This window comes from Lampetra planeri, chromosome 2 (assembly GCF_965212315.1).
Source record: "Lampetra planeri chromosome 2, kcLamPlan1.2.h2, whole genome shotgun sequence".
Classification (NCBI taxonomy): domain Eukaryota; kingdom Metazoa; phylum Chordata; class Hyperoartia; order Petromyzontiformes; family Petromyzontidae; genus Lampetra; species Lampetra planeri.
In genome coordinates this window covers 6647563-6671772 of record NC_136108.1, presented here as the reverse complement: position 1 = coordinate 6671772, position 24210 = coordinate 6647563, and the positions used below count along the sequence as shown (strand labels likewise).

The 24210-nt window shown below is 42.9% G+C and overlaps 1 protein-coding gene across 1 annotated transcript in view; it reads left to right on the top strand.

The window, feature by feature from the left end:
- The window catches only part of LOC144725983 (uncharacterized), a 48938-nt gene extending 25585 nt beyond the window's left edge, over positions 1 to 23353 (top strand). The window contains exons 25-54 of the mRNA XM_078604681.1: positions 1647 to 1745; positions 2514 to 2567; positions 3019 to 3117; positions 4346 to 4399; positions 4523 to 4576; positions 5052 to 5105; positions 5461 to 5514; positions 6295 to 6339; positions 6480 to 6578; positions 7028 to 7135; positions 8015 to 8068; positions 8411 to 8464; positions 9183 to 9236; positions 9596 to 9649; positions 11097 to 11204; positions 11579 to 11632; positions 12218 to 12271; positions 13149 to 13310; positions 14295 to 14402; positions 14746 to 14853; positions 14979 to 15032; positions 16387 to 16494; positions 17300 to 17353; positions 17500 to 17607; positions 18157 to 18210; positions 18501 to 18608; positions 19149 to 19437; positions 20327 to 20514; positions 21071 to 21313; positions 21800 to 23353. Coding sequence (XP_078460807.1) covers positions 1647 to 1745; positions 2514 to 2567; positions 3019 to 3117; positions 4346 to 4399; positions 4523 to 4576; positions 5052 to 5105; positions 5461 to 5514; positions 6295 to 6339; positions 6480 to 6578; positions 7028 to 7135; positions 8015 to 8068; positions 8411 to 8464; positions 9183 to 9236; positions 9596 to 9649; positions 11097 to 11204; positions 11579 to 11632; positions 12218 to 12271; positions 13149 to 13310; positions 14295 to 14402; positions 14746 to 14853; positions 14979 to 15032; positions 16387 to 16494; positions 17300 to 17353; positions 17500 to 17607; positions 18157 to 18210; positions 18501 to 18608; positions 19149 to 19437; positions 20327 to 20514; positions 21071 to 21313; positions 21800 to 21946 — 2883 coding nt within the window. The 3' untranslated portion in view covers positions 21947 to 23353. The remainder of the gene's footprint in view (positions 1 to 1646; positions 1746 to 2513; positions 2568 to 3018; positions 3118 to 4345; positions 4400 to 4522; positions 4577 to 5051; positions 5106 to 5460; positions 5515 to 6294; positions 6340 to 6479; positions 6579 to 7027; positions 7136 to 8014; positions 8069 to 8410; positions 8465 to 9182; positions 9237 to 9595; positions 9650 to 11096; positions 11205 to 11578; positions 11633 to 12217; positions 12272 to 13148; positions 13311 to 14294; positions 14403 to 14745; positions 14854 to 14978; positions 15033 to 16386; positions 16495 to 17299; positions 17354 to 17499; positions 17608 to 18156; positions 18211 to 18500; positions 18609 to 19148; positions 19438 to 20326; positions 20515 to 21070; positions 21314 to 21799) is intronic.
- Positions 23354 to 24210: the final 857 nt, after the last annotated feature.

Genomic DNA, 24210 nt, shown 5'->3' with positions numbered 1-24210 from the left:
ATTATTTATGTGTACTCATGCAAAACCGTCTTTGAAATTAAAATAACACAGTGGACTCCGTTGGCAGTGGTGTACTAGCACAAATCACAATCTCTCTCATTAGCAATGACTTAGCACCATATACAGTCGACTAACATGCTGCAAAAGCCTACCCTGCATTACGGCACACGTACCATGTTTTGGCTGACATACATGAAATGGCTACAATGGTGCAAATCCAAGATGCTATGTTTATCTGGGGTAGTGAGCACTGGATGAGTTAAAGACATTGATTGTGGTTCATAAATCAACACAAAAAAGCTACCATGCTCATTATAAAAGCATCAGCAGCAGCTGTGTTCTATCCACTGCTGGATGAAGGCCTCCCCACATCGTTGTCATCCCTCATGCAGTGGTGACGCTCTCATCCTTGGTCTCTCGTTTGGCTGTCATTGCCATACCACCATCAGTTCTGTAACTCTAGCGATGTGTACCAGCCAAACCCACTTACTTTTCTTTTAAATCAATGTCTCCGATAATTGTATGTTGTCTGTCACTCACACAGTCTCATTCTCAGCATGAATCTCCCTATGCTGCATTGCGTATTTTTTAAATCTTTTGTTAAATTTCCTTTGTAAGTGTCGGATTCATAATTATCATAGCAATTAATATTCACCAGTTGAAAACTTGCATAGTTAAATATTTGTTATCAAATTAAAATGTTCAAAAGGACTCCAACCCACTCTCACTCACCCCTATTTAGGCATTTAGTATTATTGCCTTCGATATACATGTATGGTTGTGTTTTGTTCCCAAAGCGCATATAAAACCAAATAATGAACAATTTACAGACCAACCAACCATATAAGCAAAATATATTCAGAAAACAATATTTCTACCATTGGCCACATACTATCAACCAGATATTAGAAAAGGCAATTTTATTTTTTTAAATGTGCCTGGGGTTTCTAGACTATAATAAAGCATTTAGTTTGGTGGAAACTGGTGCAGTCATTCAACCTCTCAGAAACCCAGGCCTTAATGAAACATCTATAGATATAATATAGCAAAGATATTAATGAAGGTGGAACAATTTGTAATTTACATTAAGAGTAGTGTGTTGTAATTGTAACAGTTATCTTTAAATGGCCCACAATAATTACTTGTTCATTTTTATTTTAAAGGTGGATTAGCTCAAGTATCTCTTCAAAAAGAGACTGTACTTTATAAAAAAGGCTTTTGTGAGTCACTGGTCATTTACGTAAATTATTCCTCAAAAATGTTCCATCCATAAACATTGGTGCTTTTGATGGTAACTGAAGTCTGAATACTATTGTGTTTCTATTTTCCATTAAATATATAGATGTTAACAGATTTACAGCGCAGTAAATAACCCTTCATTCAGGCTGGTGCATTCAACTGCTCAAGCTGACCTCATCATGACCCCGCAGGCTAATGGATGCAGGACTCCATAGCAACTTGGCATAATTTTTTGCTCACTTGAATACCGAGCCTAACATTTTGGAAAAGCGGCACTTTTTGTTGTTTGTTTACCAATTGGCACTGGGCTACTCGCTTTGTCTTGGGGGGTTGCGCCGGGTTTTCCTTTTGTCGTCATCGTCGTTGGGCTGGATTTGTGACGGCCATTTTCTTGCGTCACACCTCAGGGTGCCCCTGGTGAGCGTGGTCCCCCTGGCGCAGCTGGTCCCAAGGGCTCCAACGGTGATCCTGGTCGCCCTGGTGAAGCTGGCCTCCCTGGAGCTCGCGTAAGTGTCCCACAGAGTCACCCAAACCCAGTTTGTTTTGTTTAACCAGGTGAAAATTAAAGAGACTTTGCACAGCCCCATTTTCAAGAGTGACCTTGTGTCACCGGAATGATCTAGGCAGAATAATGCAATAAATGATAGCGACTCCATCACACTGACCGTATAAATGTTAGCCAGGGATGAGATGAATCATAAATGTGCCACTTCTAAATGTTCACGGATACAAATCAAAAACAGTACTGACAGAAACTATGATGGTGTACCACCGTACAATCTGGAATTTGTGAATACACCGGTCTTATGCTCACCAGCTGAGACTGTCGAAACATCAACATGTTTAATATGCTACTTTTTCTCGTCCGCCCTATTGACAAAAAGTAAAAAAAACTTTATTTACAACCATTTTAGTGAGGACATTTCTAACTTCCTCTGTAATGCCCCATCATTGTGGACCGCAGCTTTGGCTGGATACACCTCTGATAAAGAGCTTCATAGCTCAATGGATTCTTCCAGCTTCAGTTACATCCATATGTACAGATATAAAATTTGCATTTCTACTGATTGGTTTTAAATTTTCACTGCATTTAATAGCAGCATTTCTTCTACAATGTTACTTACACAGTCTGGCTGCTCTCTATTGTACATGTTACATCAGAAGTACTTCTCAATGTATGCCATTTTTTGGGAATATTGTTTAGCAAGAATGTCAAAGTTTTGTCTTGCTGTGCGTATGTTGACAGATAATTATCACACACGTTTGTCTTGCAGGGTCTTACTGGCAGCCCTGGAAGCCCTGGGTCTGAAGGAAAGCCTGGTCCTCAGGTCAGTACAATGCAATGCACCCATGTCTCATTTCAGAAACGTATCGTTTGTCATGAAGCGTAGACTCTTGATATATTTTTAGAATTCATAAATGATTCGCATTAAACTTTACTCATGAGCGTGCGTTACTCCTCTACTGGTTGAATTTGCACATCAATATCCATCCGGAGATCTGGAGGGCAGTAAAGGGAGGATAATGGTCTGGGGAGGCTTACGCTCATCAAGCCCCAAAGTACCAAAATTGGGCCAAAATAATGAAACCCATTTCAGGCCTCGCTTGTCCGATGCCTCCCAACTTGCGTAGTAACGTGCACCTGCTTATCTCAATTTGTTGACCAAAGGTTTTGCTAGAGCACCAGTGTGGATGCAATGCAAATGGCTGGGAGCGTTATAGACAGTGATGCTCACCGAGACGTTTCTTGACGTGAGATGTGTGACTTGCCTTGCCCAGGGTCCCCCTGGTGAAGATGGGCGGCCTGGGCCCCCAGGTCCCCAGGGAGCTCGTGGACAACCCGGCGTCATGGGCTTCCCTGGACCCAAGGGTGCATCTGTAAGCACTCCTCCTCCTTGAGATCTTTCCTGTTCACGTGTTCACTTGGCCTCGGAGATGTTTAAATACAGTAATCTATTTAAAATAAAAAAATATATATATAATGAATATATAATTTCATTTGTTCAAGCAAGCATGAGAATTACAACTTCGCTAGAGTGGATCTTAATTTTAGAACTTTCGTGACTGCAGGAATTATTATTTGTTTCTTGCGGTTAAGTCACGTCTAAAGATAAAATAATAAATTAAATTAAATAATATAATACGACGTTTCGATTGCAACACAATCAATCATCATCAGGTATAATGAAATAGCGACATAAAATCTAACCAGAAAACTATAGACAGACAAATTAGCAGACAGATATCACCAAGATACATAGCGAGAGCAACACAGGTAACACTTCGCTAGAGTGGCCCTATATTGGGATGTTTGGCCATTTACATTCGTTAGTGTTTGGCACGTGAAAGGAAATTGGCAAGAAACCACGTTACAAGCTCCGTACAGACAACTGCCATCTCCTGGCCTTGTTATTTCACAACCCATTCCTACAATGCCTGGTATTCCCAGGTATTCTCACAACCAAGCGTATACCTGCAAAGCTTCCATGTTTTAACAAGTTCAGTTACAATTCAAGACAAGTTGGTGATGTAGTATAGTTTATATACTGTGTGAGCTAAACTAAATGGAAACACATAAATTACACCTCTGCTTTATTTAACCAAAATGTTGTTATCCAGGAAACAGACAATGGTATCTCGAGGTTTTCTATGAGCATAAATGCAACAGATCCTTTAACGAGCAGTACATTGCCCATGTGCTGATACCATAACAAGTTTAAATATTTGGCCATCCTATATTTGCATGTGTGTGTGAAGTTAATGCCACATTGTTTTCATCGTGAAAATACACACAAGCAAAACAATATCGACTAGAACTATCCAGCACATGAATCCACAGCCTATCGTTGGGCCCTTTTTAAGTGACATTATTTGTATGGTATGGGATTTTTAAAGTGCTGAATACATTCGGATATGATTTATTTACCATGAGCTTAAGAATACATAAACCTAGCCAGTTCTTAACCTGTTATAATTCGACACCTCCGATTAGCTACGTACAGTGCTAAATAATTTCAACAAACAATACATAATTGCATGGCATGTCAGGTACACTTTCGAGTGTTGTTTTTCCACAGTATGTAACATGCCTGCTGTCTTTGTGCAGGGAGAGCCTGGCAAGCCTGGCGAGAAGGGCATCCCTGGAGCCGCTGGCCTGAGGGTAAGCAGCAATGGCAGAGCCTTCACAAGGCGTCTCAATATTCACTTTCAGGATTTTGTTTGTTGTTCTTGTCTTTGTTGCAATGGAGATGTAACCTTCAACTTCCGCCTACCTATATGCTAGGGTCTGCCTGGCAAAGATGGAGAGACTGGCCCATCCGGACCACCTGGCCCAGCCGTGAGTACACTTGCAGTGCTTGACACGATAATAATTATTCACACCAGCAAGGAAAATGTTATACCTTCTTTAATAGAAAAAAAAAACTATGTTAAAAGGTCATCATAGTTAATATGCTTAATGCAACCACACCTTACCATCGCTTCCTGCTGCTAAAGGTGTCTAGAAATACGTTGAAAATGTAAATATTATTATTTGAATCATCGATCACGCATAGACAATGATGTATAGTTTTGGTAGCAAAAACACTGAAGCATACACAGAAATACAGCACAAGCATTGTTCTTATCTGCTCTCAAAATGTGTCTATTGTACAATGCTGGACCAATAGAGCACCTGCTGTAAGTATGAATGGTTACACTCTGCAGTATAGTGAGCATGCATTACAGAACGAAGGCCTTGATTTTGTGGAATCAGTCGGCGTCTCGTTCCCAGTATGTGGGGTAATGGTGTCCTCGTTGTTCACGACTTGCAGGGCGCTGTTGGCGAGAGAGGAGAGCAAGGTCCCCCAGGTCCCTCTGGCTTCCAGGTAAAACATATTTTTTTAAATGTTCTTAATTTACATTTTACACGCATGGCACATTACAATAATAAACATACAGTCCGGTGATACAGTTCGTACGCGTTCTTATTCACACATCTCAGGATTGGCCGTAACAATTCTACTCTTAATCAAAACATACCTTATGTACCCACATTTTGTTCAACGCCATTTTGTGACCAATGAACCTACGTGCAAACCTGTGCGCTCTTATTCAATGCGCATCGGGTTGCTGCCGAGGGAAAATGCACACGCATGCACGGGTTTCCATTTCTAATGTGAGTTGTTTTGTCATGTTTAGTTGCAGGGAAATGAAACTAATAATCTCTGTCTCACTGTGTAGGGTCTGCCTGGGCCTCCCGGTCCCCCTGGTGAGGGTGGCAAGCCTGGTGACCAGGTACGGTTTCTTCAACCAACATCATTCTTTAGGCCGGGGAAGTCAAACATACCGCTCATGGGCCAGACGAAGATTTCTATTATGCATGGCCACGGGGGTAATTTCATGGGTCCCCATGGGAGTATTTCATGGGTCCCAAGAGACAGTTGTGTACCAGTGGGTATGTGTACCGACTTTCGGTTTGCCCTACAGCATGGAAGTGTTGTGCTGTGATCCACATTTCGGTGTCACCCAAGCTGGGTACAGACTTGTTCCTGTGTGAGCCAGGATGAGCGCTGCCATTCTTGTAGTGTGACGATGGCGGGTAGTGGATGTGTTGTGGTGTGACCTGCGGTGGGTATGGACATGTTGTGGTAGACTCGGGGTGGGTGTTCATGTCCACTAGTCAGGCTGCACATTGTGCTATTGCTCTGGTTTCTATTTGACTTGAGGAGGCCACCTGCCAACTTTCAGGGTTGGCTGACGTGGCTAAGAGTCACATTATATTAACATCCTTTCATACAAATGTATGGTATATGGAATACATTTATTTTTGTTATGAATTACCATAACATTTGGATATTATAGGCTGACATTTTTTCAAGGCATGTAAATGGGTGAATATTATGTTTAAACGTTGAAGAACTATTTTTATCCCATGGAAAACGAAAAGGCTGTGGAATATTTACTACACGCCTATCAAATATATATTTGTAGGTGTATTGCTCCAACGTTCTTCAAATGTTGTTCTTTAACGTTATATTAATGCTTCGTGCCATCTGTGTTTTTGTCTCTCCACAGGGTGTTCCCGGAGAGGCTGGGCAGCCTGGACAGGCCGGCCCCAGAGTAAGTCCTCGCCCCTCATGTGCGCAACGCCACGCGAGGCTTTGCTCATGACATTGCCAGTGATGGTTGTCTTCATCCTAAGATGTGTGCGTGTGAAATAGTAGCTGATGTGAGCTCTGCGTGGCGGCTTCACTTCACAGGGAGAGCGTGGCTTCCCTGGTGAGCGTGGCGCTTCTGGGCCTCAGGGACTCCAGGGAAGCCGTGGACTTCCTGGCACTCCTGGCTCTGATGGCCCCAAGGTGGGCACAGCAAACACACACGCACAGCGGCAGCGTGGCGAGTGTGACTCCGTCCACAGCAGCACAGCTCAGACTCCCATTGGGTTGTAATTGCTCGATGAGCTCACATATCGAAACATTACACGTTCATCTCATAAGTGGTAAAAAAAAATTACCTGCAGAATAAAACAAAACAAATAGACAACAAAAACACAGCAAAGTAAGCAACAATCAGTTAAATAACAGTGTGCTACTTCTCCACAGGCTTGCAAAGTTACTAGATGAAAGCCTTTGTCTGAAATGTTACATTATTATACATGCTTAATTTGTGAGGCAGTGCTTGTTAACAATCGGAGCCAGTGAATTACCTTCAGCTGGTGCCTCCACGTCACCGCCAAACCAGCCCCCGAAGTTTGTATTCGGAAGTTTTGACCCGTGGGTTGCTGTTGCGTTCTGTTGTGATTCCACAGGGCGCCACCGGTCCTTCAGGCCCATCTGGGGCTCAGGGACCACCTGGCCTGCAGGGCATGCCTGGGGAGCGCGGCACAGCTGGTGCTTCTGGTCCCAAGGGAGACAGAGTGAGACTGCCAGCGCCTACACTCGATGGCTCTGCCACTGACGACTAACCCGAGAGATGAACAAACACATTATTCTGGTCTTAGGCCAAGTTTCTTAGCTAACGTGTTAATTGAGCATGACCATGTGCTTCTGGATCTATTTCTATTATGGTAGGCGTCACGAACATCTTATTTTGCATCTCCGTGCCATGATTGCAACTCCGATTAGCACGGTTGGCGACGTACGGTGCAAAAGAAGTTCAACATACATACATTGATCAACACTACGTAATGCAAATATACACATTATTTTAGATGAAGATGATTTTAATATAGACAGCAGTGTATGGCATGTATAACATAGGTTGTGTGTACGTATTCTGCATATAGGCCCCCAAAATACTATGTACGTATACGCTGATGAAAAGAAAACGGCACTTTTTGTGATGGCACACACTGGGATATGATCTGTCTTTGCTGTATACACCTGCCAACCGTCCCATGCCTCGTTTCTGTGTGCCAGTGGTTACGGTTTCATATCTCCATCATGCGCCACCATTGCTCACGTTCCAGTAAACATGCAGCGTTGTTCCATGCTTACTGGGATGCAGCTGTTACAGCTCAGGGTACATTCTATATAACTGAGAGTGTGCACCAGTTAATTTTGCATGTATGATGCGTTTGCCTGGGTGTTACGATTCACTGCATAAATGCATTCTGGATAAGTTATAGATTTAAAATGTTTGTCCATGTGTCATAACGTATTTGCAATGTATCTGTCAAACGACACTCTAGATGCCCTTGCGATGGAGACGTTCCATCTCAAGGGATTATCCAAGATGACATTTATTTTTAAATAGGACCACATTACTAACAACCTGTGTGACCTTTGCCTCACAGGGTGATGCCGGAGAGAAAGGACCGGAAGGTGCTCCTGGGAAGGATGGTTCACGAGTAAGTCATTATTTAAAACTGGAAACGTGTTTAAAAATCATGATTACTCTGTTTACGTTACATGTGTGGAATCACGGTGTAATGTTTAGTCTAGTGTTATAATAATGTAAAATAATGCACTATATATTAATGAGGTTTTTAAGTGTATAGTATTATACCCTAGCAATAATTGTATGATAGTGATCATAAACAGCAAATTATGTATCGCAAGCAAGATTTTCACTTACGACATGGGACACGTTTACAGAGGCGCTGTCACGCTGTAAGGTTTCCGTGTGCAGTGCTGCCTGGCTCAATCCGTGCTTCAGGTCTGACTCTAACGCTTCTCCGTTTCACTTGCAGGGCTTGACTGGTCCCATCGGTCCTCCCGGCCCATCAGGCAGTGCTGGTGACAAGGTAAAGAATAATTTTCCTTCATGCACACGCTTTTTGATTTTTGGGCCAACTCCTTTCACAGCTCAAAACAAATGTTATTTAAATCTTGACCTTGTGTTTAAATTAATCTACAAACTTAACTTCAAATACCTTTTTCACGAACCAATTTGTAGCAAGGTGTTATCGTCTGAAGCACCTAAGTAATTGTTGTTGTTTCTGTATTTGATGTTCCATACATTTATCTGCCATACCCTTTACCATCGAGCTGCACAATTGCAATGTGCATCATCTCTGTAGTCCCTGTGTTTGTTATGTAGAGGTAACATGTCCATAAATCATTAAATTAGCATAAAATGATTAATAAATACACAAAACATCCCGCTTTCTCACACTGCATCCGCCTGAGTGCATTGTGTGGACAGTGGAGCCTCCTGGTGGTCAGTGTTCACCCAACATCATCAACAACCTTCCATACACCATCGTCCATCTAAACATCGTCCACCAATGATTGTCCATCTATCATCCACCCAACATCATTGACTAATGATTGTCCACCTAACATAATCCTTCAATGATTGTCCATATGAAATCATCCATCAATGACTTTCCGTCCAACATCCGTCAAAAAATTGTTCACTGGTGATTGTCCATCTCACGCCATTCATCAATGATTGTCCACTTAATGTCGTCCACTGATGAGTGTGTCCATCTAATGTTGCCCTCTGCTGTTGTGTTTCAGGGTGAAGCTGGTCCTCCTGGGCCTAGTGGCCCTGCTGGCACCCGTGGGTCTCCTGTACGTGAGCTTGTTGCCCTCCGCCCCGCTCCTTTCACACACTGCTCTTGTCGTTGTTAATCGTCGCAGTTAACCGTCGATAGGTTTGCGTCGTTGCAAAGCAGATTAAAGCGGTAGACTCTGAAGATTTCAAATCAGTTTGCATGCACAGGTTGAGAAAAGAATGTAACTTGTGTAACATTTAAAAAAATAACTCCCTCTTCGCAGCATAACTTCGTTGGCGTGTATTGGTGATGCAAGATTAATGGCCAACCAGGATTGTTCGAGCATGATCGGTCAAGGAGCGGCGGCCAGGTGTCTGCTGTGAGGAGTGTGTCTCTGGGTGGGAACTCAGGTGTGTGTTGTTGTGTGTGCTCCAGGGCGAGCGTGGAGAGACCGGTCCTCCCGGCCCTGCTGGATTCGCTGGCCCTCCTGTAAGTGTCGTCTCCTGTTACGCGCACACTCCTGCCCGCTTACGCCACTGCCCAGTAAACCACGCTCAGCCATCTACAGCCACTATGTGCTGCTTGTATAGCACCACTGGATCATTATTATTAACCTAACAGCAGTGGTACGGGTGCTCTGCACCTCGCACAATATTGCTCATTTGAATATATGTAGGATATAAGCAGAGGAAATAAAAAATAGTTAAATATCAATTAAACAAACCAGGATATTTACACGTACTTTATCCTCTGGACATATGCAGTATGTAATGTTGTTATGGCTGGGATGATTCGTCGATTAAGTCAATCAAACGACTTAAAATAATAATAATCGACTAATTTATTTTCGTGGTCGATATTTAAGGCCCCTTTAAAAATGGCAGCCACCCCAACCTGTCTCCCGAAGGCAGGAAACCCTCGACAAACCACGCCCCACGTGACGTGTATGCTTATGCTGATGAAATCACCAAGCACCGCCCATTACCTCTCATGCAATGGTTCACATGGGTACAGTGGCAAGACTTTGGCCCAACTCTGATTGCGTAATCCGATTAGCCGAGTTATCAATATCGCCATGCAACCAAAACATATGATCATTTATCACTTGCTCACTTACAGACCTGCCTACTGAACACGAGCTCACTTGCCCACTCGCTAGATCATTCACTGGCTCACCCATCACTGGCTCACTCGTGCACTAACTCATATATCACTCACTGGTTCATTCATTTGTCAACATACCCACCCGTCCGCCCACTCTACCACACGCCCACCCACTCAAGCGCCCTCCCACCCACTCACTCAAGCCATCCACACACCCAAATCGGCCCACACACCCACCGACCCACAAACTCACTAACCCACCCACACACTCGTCCACCCACTGACCTGCTCATTCACTCACCCACCCACTAACAGTTCAGTAGACTTACAAATGTATTGTTCAGTCATATTTTGAAGTATCATCTTCATTATCCAAATGCAGCATGCAACATGATACATTAGTTATTATCAAGATGTATTAAACATATTTATGAGTGTGCATATTTTAATAGTATGCTCTTAAGGCATCCTACTATCCCTTGTACACACGCATATTTATGCCAATTAAAAAAAAATAATTTGATGTATACTGTGGCTGTGTTTAAGGTTCAGGTATGGACATGGCTGGGTGGAAATTTGGAATTATGTCTTGGATTCTTGATTCCTGGTCTTCTATGAGGGCCCCCACATGTAGTCACAAGAGAGGACACTTATCCGCTCTTCCCTCTCCACAGCAACAGCAGCAGAGCCTCAGTGCGCCTCCCCATTCCCACACGTAGACTCTCCTCCTGTGCCATCGCCACGACCCCAGGAGCCAGGAGTGAGAGCTCTTCCTGCTGCCGGTGTGTGTCTGCACTGAGACCTCTCTCCCCCGGCTGCTGTCTTCCTCTAGGGTTCAGATGGACAACCCGGTGCCAAAGGAGAGCAGGGAGAGTCGGGTCAAAAGGGAGATGCCGGTGCCCCTGGTCCTCAGGGTCCTGCGGGCTCCCCCGGTCCCCAGGTAACCTCATCCTTGCCAGTGCCGCCACCCCTCGAATCACAACTAAGCAGCGCAGAGATGCACACACGAGTTCACTGTTTTATTGTTTGAATAACTTGTACTTGACACAATAGACTCCCATTAGGCTCGTAATAATTTGCTTAATTCCAATCAGTCTAACTGGTAATTATTAAAATGGGTGAATTAAAGATATATAGACGTGGCCTTAACGCCTTTCAATGTTGACATGTTGACATGGGTAAAGTATTGTAATACAAACAGCTTGAAATTAAGAGTGCCACCGATCCCATTCCGTTATAAATGGCCGTGTGTTTATCTTACCTGCCGATTCAAGTGATGGTTAATCACTAGGTCTTGTGTTGCTGTTGTTTCAGGGTCCCAATGGCGTTCCTGGTCCCAAAGGTGCACGTGGCGCACAAGGTCCATCTGTAAGTGCCACTGAAGGATGTGATCTGCAATGTGCATGAGACACTCACCTGACAGGCTACATGTTTCTGACATGCTGTGTGTGTGGAATGTGAGCGTTCTCTTGTCTACACGTGTATGTATGTTTCCTCCATATACTATGGTTTGGTCATGCAATTAGTTAAACATCTCAAAAGCAGGACCTTTCTGAACAACTCATTCAAAGACTTTGTGACCGTCTCTGAACTATTAGGTTCAGGTTGTTTTAAGTGTGTAAACAAAGTCAGTTATTTATTTGCAGAGTGCATATTTCTGACAATTATCTTCCAGCCAATACAGCAAAAGCAACATCATTGCAGTTGGCATTAGCTAACTCAAGCGTACCATAATTGATATAAACCAATGAATATATTTAGTGTGTGCACTCACACCGGTGAAGTTCACGAAGAAAATAGTTAAGCAATTCAGACCGTCATCTTGGCTACATCCGACCGAGGTCATTATTTACTCGCAGATGCACGCGTGCACCAGTTGCACACGAGTACGTTTTGGTTTGCTTTTCCTCGGTGTTTATTAATGAATGTAATTTCTCCGTTCCATCCCCCAAGGGTGCTACTGGATTCCCTGGAGCTGCTGGCAGAGTAGGCCCACCCGGCCCTAACGTGAGTACGACTCTTCGGCAAAATACTTGGCGATGAGGAGCGTGGGTAGCAAAGTTTGCAGTGAAAATCCACAGAGTACAATCATAGTTTTTTTTTAAATAGCGCCCTTTACACTGGGGTGTCTCAGATCGCTTCGCAAGTGATGCACGACTTACATCACATCTAACCTTAAACAGTTGGAACAGTACTATCAGTGGCAACTGTCTCTGTGAAGCACATATTCCACTCGGCACCGGGCCTGCAAGCGGGCATTAGTCTACCAGTAGGAGGCGATAATTTCTGCAATGTGTAATCTCAATTGAGTAATTTGCATGCACCCACCACCTTATTTGTGGCCAAAATGTTGATGTCATTAGCTCAAGAGAGAGTAAGATATGGCAATTGAGAATTATGAAATAGAAAAATAAGGGACTTCATATTGCCACTACCAATGCACAACCGGACTAACATTGTAATGATTAATGTAAGGATTAGCAGTTACAAATGTGTTCTATGTTTATTCACTATTCATGTTTTAAATATATCTCAACCCAATGGCAGATCCAAGAAAGGGGTGGATGGGGTGGATTCCCCCCGCCCCCTCCCACCACCTTGAGACCCCCCAAAAATTGGTATTGATATTTGCCAGAGGAAATAGTGTAGGTTAAATGTTTTCTATATTAACGTAGGGCACTATTAACAAAAAAGCTTTAAATATCAGGACAGCTCTCCCATTGGGAGGTTTTAGATCCGCCACTGTTTGAACTGCACGTGATAATGCGTTGTTGTATAACCGACCTTTGTTCTGAATACATAGCACGAGGCGAGCACCCTGCGCGGTTGTCCCATCTCTCTGCTCCGTGGGTGACTGTGCCCTGTGTTCGTGCACTGTGCTCAGGGCAACCCTGGTCCCCCTGGCCCACCTGGCCCAGGAGGCAAAGACGGACCCAAGGGAATCCGTGGAGACTCTGGCCCTGCTGGCCGCCCTGGCGAGCCTGGACTGCAGGGAGCCTCTGGGCCTCCTGGCGAGAAGGGCGAGCCCGGCGAGGATGGGCCCTCTGTAAGTGCCCAGAATGCAGAATCGCAAGAATCAGAATATTCCTTTACGCTGGAGGAATCCGATGAGTTATGAAGCTCTTATTGACAGATGTCCAATGCAGACCCTACGCGCACGCTTGTGTCCGTACGTACCTCACGTGCAGCCTGTGTACCTGCCTCCAGCACAAGCATATTTGTCTATACACTCTAGCAGCTGTATTCTGTACAGGTTTGCTGTGCGTTTATTGTTCTGGTCTGTCAAGGCTACAGACATGGTGCCAAAGTCATAACTTTTAATTGATTACCTTAGGTAAAGGCTGTAGTGTATATTTTTCTAGGTTAAACAGTACCATTAATTTTACACTTTAAACAAATATCCCTGACACTGATTGTTTATGTGATGCTCGTCACCAAGCCAGCAGAGCTGAAAAATAACAAAACGATGTCCTGTGCAGTGGGGTGAATCCTGCTTGCTATGTGGCAAGGGTTACATTAAACTACGAAAGGATGATGTCATGATGTACATACACAGCTCTTTTGTCATTTCACTGTTTGGATGATAACCTCCCCATGGCGTGTGGTTCACGGGGGTTATTTGAACACACTTTACCACACTGATCAGTGTGGGTTGGTGAAGATCGGAAACATAGATTAGGGAGTTTGGGAAGTACAGTACAACAATTTGATGTTGTACTATACTTGTACTAATGCCCACCACATAGCCCAGCAGTGGTCCGCAGCATGGTGTTTACCCAACCAAGCACTTAACCGGGCTCATCCCTGCTTAGTTTCCGTGATCTGATGAGATTGGGGCATTCTGGATGATTTGGTCAGAGGCACAATGGAAGCACATTGGTAAGGGGTACGGGACGTTCTTTACTGTGTGACGTATGCTTTGGAGATACATGACTTTTATTATTTTATTATTTCCATTCTTCGTGACTTTACCGAAAGAACCAAGAAGATACATGACTTGTGATGTGATGTTGTTGTTGTTGCCGTGCAGGGCCCTGAAGGTCCCCCAGGCCCCATGGGTCTCGCAGGCCAGCGTGGTATTGTTGGTTTGCCCGGCCAGCGTGGTGAGAGGGGCTTCTCCGGCCTCCCTGGCCCATCTGTGAGTATCACCACCCCTCCATTGCCAACACCAGCATGTCACAAGCACACCGAACATACACACACAATTCTCATTCTGAACATGTCAGACATGATACTACACATTATATATTAGAATTATGGATACCACTTACATCCATTAGCTACAAAAGTTGATTATATTCAAGGATAATGACTGATTTTTTTTGGGGCCTAGGTGATACAAAAAAGCCTATTACAACTTTTACTCCACTGTTTACCGCGTAATTGTGCGATGTCGTAGCCATGTTCATGCGACTTAACCTTACATATTGACATGGAGAACATCTCACCTGTGGCCCCTTGTGTCTGCTTCTCTTCACTAGGGCGAGCCTGGTAAGCAAGGGTCCCCTGGGCCATCTGGAGAACGAGGGCCCCCTGGCCCTAATGGCCCACCTGGCCTGTCTGGCCCCCCTGGCGAGCAGGGACGTGATGTAAGTGATGGCTGACGAACGTGACACTGTCGCACACAAGTTCAAGGGCTTGGTTTTTGTTTTGTCCATGCGTAATAGCGAACTGCCTATATCTCTTGATGTTTATATGTTTTATGTTCTCGTAGGGCAATCCTGGCTCTGATGGTCCTCCCGGCCGTGATGGGTCTTCTGGACAGAAGGTGAGCACAAAGCAACTTGGTTTGTATAGGGACAGAACTAAAGCATATTGTCACCTTAACTCTAATTGTGTAACATTATCTTTACAATGATACGTATGCTGTGGTTCAGTTCTATTTAGTAGCAAACAGGAGTATTATTATTCCAGGAAACTGGTACCAGACTTTGTCTGCTTTCTATTAGCTTTGGCACAGGACAAATTGAGTTATTGAAGATGTCGTATTTGCATTCAGCACACCTCAAACCCTCCTGGTACAAACATACTGAAGCCTAAGATTAAAAACACGACAACAAAAAATACCTCCAAAAGTGGGACCTCAATGAATTTGATCTTCTTTAAGATTTTAAAATCTGATAACATATTTGGCTTTGACGCCTCTCAAAATCTCCAAATAGGGTGGCCGTGTGGCTCAGAGGTCAGAGCGCTGAGCTGGTACCGCTGGAATCCTGGGTACAATCTCAACCCTGTCAGTCATGTGACTGCACCAAAACGTCTATTACATTTGGATGTTTACTTAATTTGGCCAAATTCAAGCTCCGATACTTATTAGTGCCATATTTCAGCTTTCTGGCCCTGTTAGAACATTGTAAAAATGTACAGTGTTTACGATCTCATGAACGGCTATATATTAGATGAACCTAATAATGCTTTACGGTTTTGCACAAAGTTAATAAATAATTACGTTAACAACTTGATGTATGTTGGCACAACAAAGGGGAAATTGACATGACTTTGTAAGAATAATTGCAAGACAAAGTAGCATAGGCTACAGTGAAACTTTGTGATGAGTGTAATCATTATATTGAGGATTCTACATATTATTTGGATACATATTTAGTAAAATATGGTTTATCAAACCAAAATTATGACATTAATGACAAAAACTTTCTTTGAACGCATATGAAGCTTAACAATTGGCATGACTGACATTTAAGAAAGTCTAGTGAGGCATTGAGTGAAGCCATTGTTATTCAAGTGATTTCCTATTTGCCATGTCTCCTGTGAGGCATTTCCTGTAGTTAATTTCCATTGGTTGTCATAATCATGGATTGTTTCTTATAAGCAATGAAACATATTTTGGATAGTCTTCATCCAGCAGTGGATTGATAGTGACTGATAATGATGTGACAAAAAGAATGCGACTGTTCAAACAAAAAGTTGTATGTCGATTTTACACAAGCCATTGGCGTTATTCATATTTTACAGATAGATAGAAACAAGCTCATGTTAGTGACTGAGATGTTTGCATGTATTATGTCCACGTGGAAGAGGCGAAAGGGTCTTTCGCTCGGGGATACCGCTCCAGCGTGTCAGGCGTGGTGAGCGCTAACGCGAGGCCGTGTGTCACCATGCAGGGTGAGCGTGGAGAGAATGGCTCGCCAGGACAGCCAGGTGCGCCCGGTGCCCCAGGAGCCCCCGGACCAGTTGGGCCTACCGGCAAGAACGGCGAGAGGGGAGAGTCGGTGAGCATGGCCACTGTGTAGGCCTCAGTACTTAGACGGATTGTGTGTGTAACCATGGTAGCCGTTACTACTGGCGATCCTGTGTACACGAGTGGACTCATGCGTTGTGCAACGTTACAAACATTTGGCGAGTCTATAAAATTGTTTGGGCAAAAATTTCGTACGATTTTAAAGCCAGTGAAATACAATTTTTATTTATGAAAGTGTCTAAATGCAACTGCATCGCAAGAATATACGCACAACAGTGAAACATGTTCGGCATGGGAAAAGGGTATTTATATAGTTTACATACAGTTTGAAAAATGAGAAATTCAGTCATATGCGGAACAGAATATACAAGTTTTTAGTCTGGGCTTGAAGGGACAGTGCATGAAGGGGAGTAGAGATGAGAGGTGAGAGGTAGGCAGGGATCAATCTATGGATGATCATTAAGATGGTGAGTGTAAACTTGTAGTTGATCTGGGACTAGAATGGGAGCCAGCAGAGGGATTGAAGTATTGGGGTGATGTGATCATCTGGTGTTTGTAAGGGATTTGAGGAGGCCATAGAGTTGAGACCTGCAGAGTTATTTCTATTGAACTTTAGCTATGCCACTCGAAGCTATGCTACACAAGAAAATCAATACAATCTTCATTAATTGTGTAATATAAATTTGCAATATTGTTGTACTTATATGAAAGGTTTATCATATCATTATATATATGTTAATTTATTCGTGATATGCCACATCAGTGGCAATGTATATGGACGTATTTTGTAGAGGATTAAACGATTGTGGCCCTTGTGTGATGTGTGCTTCTTCTAGGGTCCTCAAGGCCCAATAGGTCCCCCTGGCCCAGCTGGGGCTCGTGGTCTGCCTGTAAGTGTTTCCTTCGCTTGTGCCGGCACTTAAACATATTCATCCACACACATATTTACACGTGACACATATTTGTCGTCGTGAATGGAGTAACCTTGAATTATTATTACACTGTAGACTTGATTGCACTGTCGTTTGGTTGACAGGGCCCACAAGGTCCTCGTGGTGACAAGGGTGAGAACGGCGAGCACGGTGAGAGGGGCATGAAGGGACACAGAGGCTTCACCGGTCTCCAGGGTCTGCCTGGTCCCCCGGTAAGTCGTTATGCACATGAAATTAAATACACTGTCATTAAGTTAAAAAAATGGCAAATACAAACTGGCAAATTACTGTGTGTGTGTGTGGACAGCGACACTGATCCTGCATCAAAAATGAACATTAGCCATGCAGTGTCAACATTTGCATGAATCCCGTGTCATGAAAGTGACCCTAAACTTTAAGAACATTTAATGAAAGGATGTTGACCCGAGATATCTACCAACGTATTTTTTTAAATGCTTCCACATATATTTGTAGCAAAACGTTATTGTGATGCATATGTAACTGCTGTTTTACATTGTGACAATGTTATCACTAGTATCCATGCAGTTAAAAGACAGTCGTTTGTGTAAGTTGTTACTGTTATTACAGTATAGATGACTGCAATGGAGTTCTTGTGAGCACACATTGCTTTTCATTAGCCACAAAATATGTGTACACAACGAGAAGATATTTGTAATATTGACTTTGTACAGTTTAGTTTTGGTTATGTATTTGCTGAGGACTGGCTTGGTATTGATGTGCCATCATCGTGTCTCCCACAGGGTTCATCTGGTGACCAAGGTGCTGCTGGTTCCCTGGGCCCTGCTGGTCCTCGGGTGAGTCCATGTCCTGTGCTCGAGTATATTGTTCCAGACACTGAATGTAAATAGTCAGTGGTGCTTTATTGACTCTGAAATCCATTCACTTTTAATGCCATTTACTAAATGTTAATTTGTTGTTATCCTGTGCATACATCTTTCGGTAGCCTCAGTTTTTACATTCGATATTTTGTTTCCGACACTTGCTTACCTTGTTGTGTTACAGTAGCACTGCTATAGGAAGGTGGAGTTGACAATATGAATTGGTAAAATGAGCAGCCAGGTAAAGTCTCTTGTTCTGTTCACAGGGTACTCCTGGCCCCACTGGGCCTCCAGGCAAGGATGGCTCTAATGGTCTCCCCGGCCCCATCGGTCCCCCTGGCCCACGCGGTCGCACTGGTGAAACCGGCCCTGCTGTAAGTCAGAGTTTTGTGGTGTTTTTATATGTCTGCTTTCACACTCAATGAAAGCATTTTGAAGAGCTAAAGCGTCATTTTTTGTTCGTCTTTTCTACCTGCTATTTAAAGAAGCAGACAGCTCAGTCGTTAACATATTTGCCACTGATGCAAATTACACCCGTTTAAATCTACCAACGACATGCTACTACAGCTGAGCGTTACTGAAGTGGCTATCGGACATAAAGGTGATAAAATAAAATAAAAAAAGTCCATGCTGATTGGGCGATTTAATGACATGTACTTGCTAAACATTGAATATGATCTCAGCTGCTGAAGTCAGAATTACAATTCTTCCACAAAAAAGGCTGCACGTTCGTGTGCATGAGATCATAATACATGCAAGAAGTGTAAGGCTTGAATTATTACAACAAAAGCCACGGTGTTATGTGGTTGAATTAAGTATACATGTTCCATGTGAACTTGCACGAAATACCCTCTGTTGAACACTTTACATCTTCTTTGTAGTAATATTATGATTGAACTGGCTTTGTGCTCTAGGGTCCATCTGGTCCCGCCGGCCTCCCAGGTCCTCCTGGTCCACCTGGCCCTGGGATGGATATGTCTGGCATGTCCATGATGGGATCCCAGGAGAAGGCTCCGGATCCAATGCGATTCTACCGTGGCGATCAGGCCTCAGCTGATCTGAGGCAGCACGACGCTGAAGTTGATGCCACTCTCAAGTCGCTCACCAACCAGATTGACAGCATCCGCAGCCCCGAGGGCTCTCGCAAGAACCCAGCACGCACTTGCCGGGACCTGAAGCTCTGCCACCCCGAGTGGAAGAGTGGTGAGTGGGTCTACTCGTTGCAACACTCACAGTTTGCATTGAATATTCCACGTTCGTCGGAAAAAAAGGTAGAAGACAAAAGTCTTAAAAGTGGATCATTTCTATTCACGGGGTGACTTAAGTTCAGAGAGAGAGGAAAGCAACATTTTTTTTTAGATACAGACTTTCTACAATAATTACCGCAGGGAGAGATTACTTTTACTGTACTGCCCAGTACATTGTTGGCACCCTTTACCTTTGCATTGGAAGTCATCCGTTCGCACTTTAGGCCTGTGGGCCTTTGCTCAGTAGCCATGGCCTTAAAACATATCTATTTACATATGTAAATAAATGGATTACCATTAACTTGGAGTACAACAGTTTGAATGTGATCAGGGCAACTGTACCTGATGTTGTCTTAATTACCATTGAAACAAAAAATCCCACTCCTCTATGATTACTCTAATCTCTCCCTCTTATCTGAGAAAATATTACCACTGTTTATATATGTGGACATTTCTTATTTTCTTCTCAACACAGTTAATCATTATTTCTGCAAATTCTGTCTCCAATTGACACGATTTGAATCACCAGACAGAGTATGTATGTTAAACGTAGTAGTAGTCAAATCCAGATATCCTGTTCATATTCAGAGATTCCAAGCACCCCCTGCGATAAAACCTTCACAGTCAATGCTATGGCTGGTGGAATCGGCTGAAGCATTGTTGTCCTTCTGACTAGTATAGTTGGCTAAAGAAGTTCAACATAAATACATACAATCAAAGCTTCTGGAACCTAGGTTAGCTAAGAAATCATCTTCTCGCATCTCAACATTGTGAACATTTTATTTTACGCTAATGTTCCTACAAAATAAAAATTGACGTCTAATGTTCCGTGTATTCTTTTCCAGGTGACTACTTCATCGATCCCAACCAGGGCTGCACTCTGGATGCCATCAAGGTGTTCTGTAACATGGAGTCGGGCGAGACCTGCGTCTATGCCAGCCCACAGAACGTTCCACGCAAGAGCTGGTGGACCAACAAGAGCAAGGACCGCAAGCACATCTGGTTCGGAGAGACCATGAACAGCGGTTCACAAGTACGTCCATGCCTATGAAATGGTCTCGCTCAAACATCGATGCGTAATCCCTCACAACGTCGGTTTCAGAGCATGGTTTGCCTTCCGTAAACATTTCAGGCACAATGTATGAATGGTAAAATAAATAATTAGGTTATTTTCATTATGTGACTGTAAAAAGTCATAATGGAGGCAACATAAATCATTACAGATTGTCTTTCTCGGTAATTTATAGCGTTAGAACTCGGTGTGGCATTTTATATGAAAAGCTTTCCCAGGACTAAAATAACACAATTAGCAATCAGAATGTGATCTACACCTGGAATATATACAACTTGCTCACGTACCTGATTGACATTTTATTTCTACAATATATAAACATTCCTATATTATAACTGTATATAGACCAATCACGCTGCTGTAGTTTGGTCTAGATATTTGTTTAGGAATAAAAATGCGGGAAATGCTCAAACAATACTCAGCATTTGCAACATAAACTAACGATATGGTCCGCGGGACTTTGGTGTGCACAGTGGAGGTTGTTTACTAACCTTGGCGTTTGTTCTCATCTGCACAGTTCAACTACGGCGATGACAGCCTGCCACCAAACACAGCGGCCATCCAGATGACCTTCCTGCGCCTGCTGTCCACCGAGGCTTCTCAGAACATCACGTACCACTGCAAAAACAGCATTGCCTACATGGACGAACAGGCCGGCAATCTTAAGAAGGCGCTTCTGCTCCAGGGCTCCAACGACATCGAGATCCGCGCCGAGGGCAATTCTCGCTTTACCTACAATGTGCTGGAGGATGGATGCACGGTAAGGGGCCCTTCATCATAAACGCTTGTGGCACCTGCTGTTAATCTGTGTTATAAAGTACAGGATTTTATTTTAGACATTCCCACATTATGCCTTCAGTTATATAAAGAGATATGGATCACAAATAGGGTCACCCTTAAAGCATCTTAATCGGTAAAAGATGATAGTCACATAAAGGAACAAGGACACGTGATTATGAACATGAATATCTGAAAGTAGCAAGTGAAAAACAAGAATGATATATTTTTAAAACAAAATATTGCCAGCCTTTGAAAGGGTAACAACAGGCAGAAAAAGCAAGTAATGGAATAAAAGACCATGGATGAAATACATGTGATGACATTACAAATCAGAGCATGTCCAATGATGATCATCACAACGATGATGGGCATCTGTAATGAGATAGTACTTCTGTCACATTTGCTCATTGAACTCTGGTTTCTCAAATTTAAACAAATGCTTTAATGCTGATTTTTTTCTCTACAGAAACACACAGGGGACTGGGGCCAAACAGTCTTGGAATACAGAACACAGAAGACATCCCGCCTGCCTATCGTCGATATCGCTCCTCTGGATATCGGTGGTGTGGATCAGGAGTTCGGCGTGGACATCGGCCCAGTCTGCTTCTTGTAAAATGGACCTTGACCATCTTCCCGTCATCTCAAGGACCCTTGCACTGACAGGCTGACCATACCAACACTGCTCTGGTCCATCCACACGCTTATCTTTTGGATCTCATGGCCAAAAATAAATAAAGACAACATCTAAAGTGAGGAAGGAATCCGCCATTGTTATTTATTTGTGTGTAGCTCTTGTAAAATCCCATGGCAGAGGGAGGTGCTGAATATGTGTCATGCTGAGAAGTCCCTTGGATGCATGCCACACCCCGATTAACTGCCAGTGCCATTTGAGTATGTAACAATGGTAACATCCAGAATATTTTTGTGGGAGCCTTGGAACGTGGCCTGTCAAGATCTTGTATTAGATTGGTTCTAAAAAATATAACATCTATGGACCACCTGTATTTTGATTTTTTTAATATGTAATTTTTGATAATACTAAAAGCATCAACCTTGGCCTGTTTTTGTATGTGATAAGGAAGTTGCAACACCTAATTGTTCCCAATTTTAAGCTACCTCATGTAGACAGTACACCCATCGTAGCATGAAGTACTGGGACAGGTCTGATGTTTCAGCATTCCATCTTGATATTTTTTAAAGAAAAAATATTTCTTTTCATAATGGTGCTACTTTGTATTGGGTTCTCCTATGATAAAATATTCTATTAAGAGTTACAATTTAAACTTGAAGAACCCACTAACCTTTATCTATGGTGCTCATTCATCTGTTCCTTGGTCCCTGTCTGACATGTAGCGTTCCAAACACGTCAGAAGTTGGGAATGTTGTGTGACAAATGGCAGTATTAATGGAGCGTCCGTCCATTCACGTAAAAAGCAGTGATGGCTTTGTGCTCAACATGGATCTGTGGTAACTTTCAGTGAACCAACAGTTTCACTGCACATTAATGTGTTCCAAAAAATAGGCATGTGGATAACAGTGTTTTGCATCAGTTTTATTTTTATTTTATTTTTTAAATTTTTTCACTGATTTTTCTAAAGGTCCTTGGTCTATGCAGTATCCTTCTTTGTAATTAGAGGGGAATGGCAAAGAGGTGGATGTTTTTGGGGGCAACCACAAGGATATGTACTATTTTGTATATGTATAATAGTTCAGATGTCTTGAATTGCATTTTTTCAGTACTGACCCTTAAAAGCATGGTAGGTGTAGCAGCCTTGTCCTCCACTCCATTGAACTAACATCTAGTGTTCTTTCGCCTGTGATGTTGTATCTTCCCCCACCAGCTCCCCCTCTTCCATGGCAATAAAGGTAGAAAGCTTTTCTATAAAAAAGAAAACTCCCATGCGTTTGTTTTTAATTTGTATTTTTTTTAATACGATGTACCATTGTTGAATGTTTAACATTTTTTTGGGATAAATAATGACAAAAAAGGAAAAGTATGGAAATAAACATTTACTAAAAATCCCCTGCTTCCAAACATTATTTGCACCATTTACAAAGAATAAAATCTTGTTTGAAAATAAACACATGCAAACCAAATTATGTTGGTCTCAGTGCAAGCAAAGAAATTACAATGGACATGCAAGCATCATAGCTGTGGTAACAATAAAATACACTAGTTATCTCCAGTGTAGTTACATTCTCAGGTACATCATTCTACGATAAATATGGTAATCACGCTGGAGTGAATTTCTGTTTGGGACTGGAAAACAAGCTATTTCAAGTATTTTATAAATATCTACTGCAGTGAAAAGTCATTACCTTGATCAAGTCAAAGACCTCAGAGTGAAGTATTAACACGTGATGTGACTAAGTGGCTTACACACATTGCAAAGTAAACCCTAGGCTCAACATAGATTACGATAAGATGTGCCTTTTGCATCCCTTCAGTGGCGGTTTCTGAGTACAGAGATAAAACACACCCCAAGCCATAGGGGCCGTCCATAACTGACGTCACGCGATTTTTGACGATTTTTGACCCCCCCCCCTCGTCACACGGCGTCACAAAAAGTCACAACCCCTCCCTCAAATATGACGTCACAAAGCTCTGCCCCCCCCCCCCCCAAAAAAACATGCTTCAAATCGTTTTAAACTATTGTCATTGTAGTGCGTATTTAATGTGGCGCTGCACTCTGATGTTGTAGGAGAAAACATCAAAAAGTCTACAGTATTTAATTAAGGAGAACGTGTCGTCTATACTTATTTAAAGTTGAGTATTTTGATGTGACGTCACGTTTCTCAACCCTCCAACCCCCCTTGTAACACATCATTTATGGACGGCCCCTATGGCCTCTCCAAATCCACTCCGTACTTAAACAT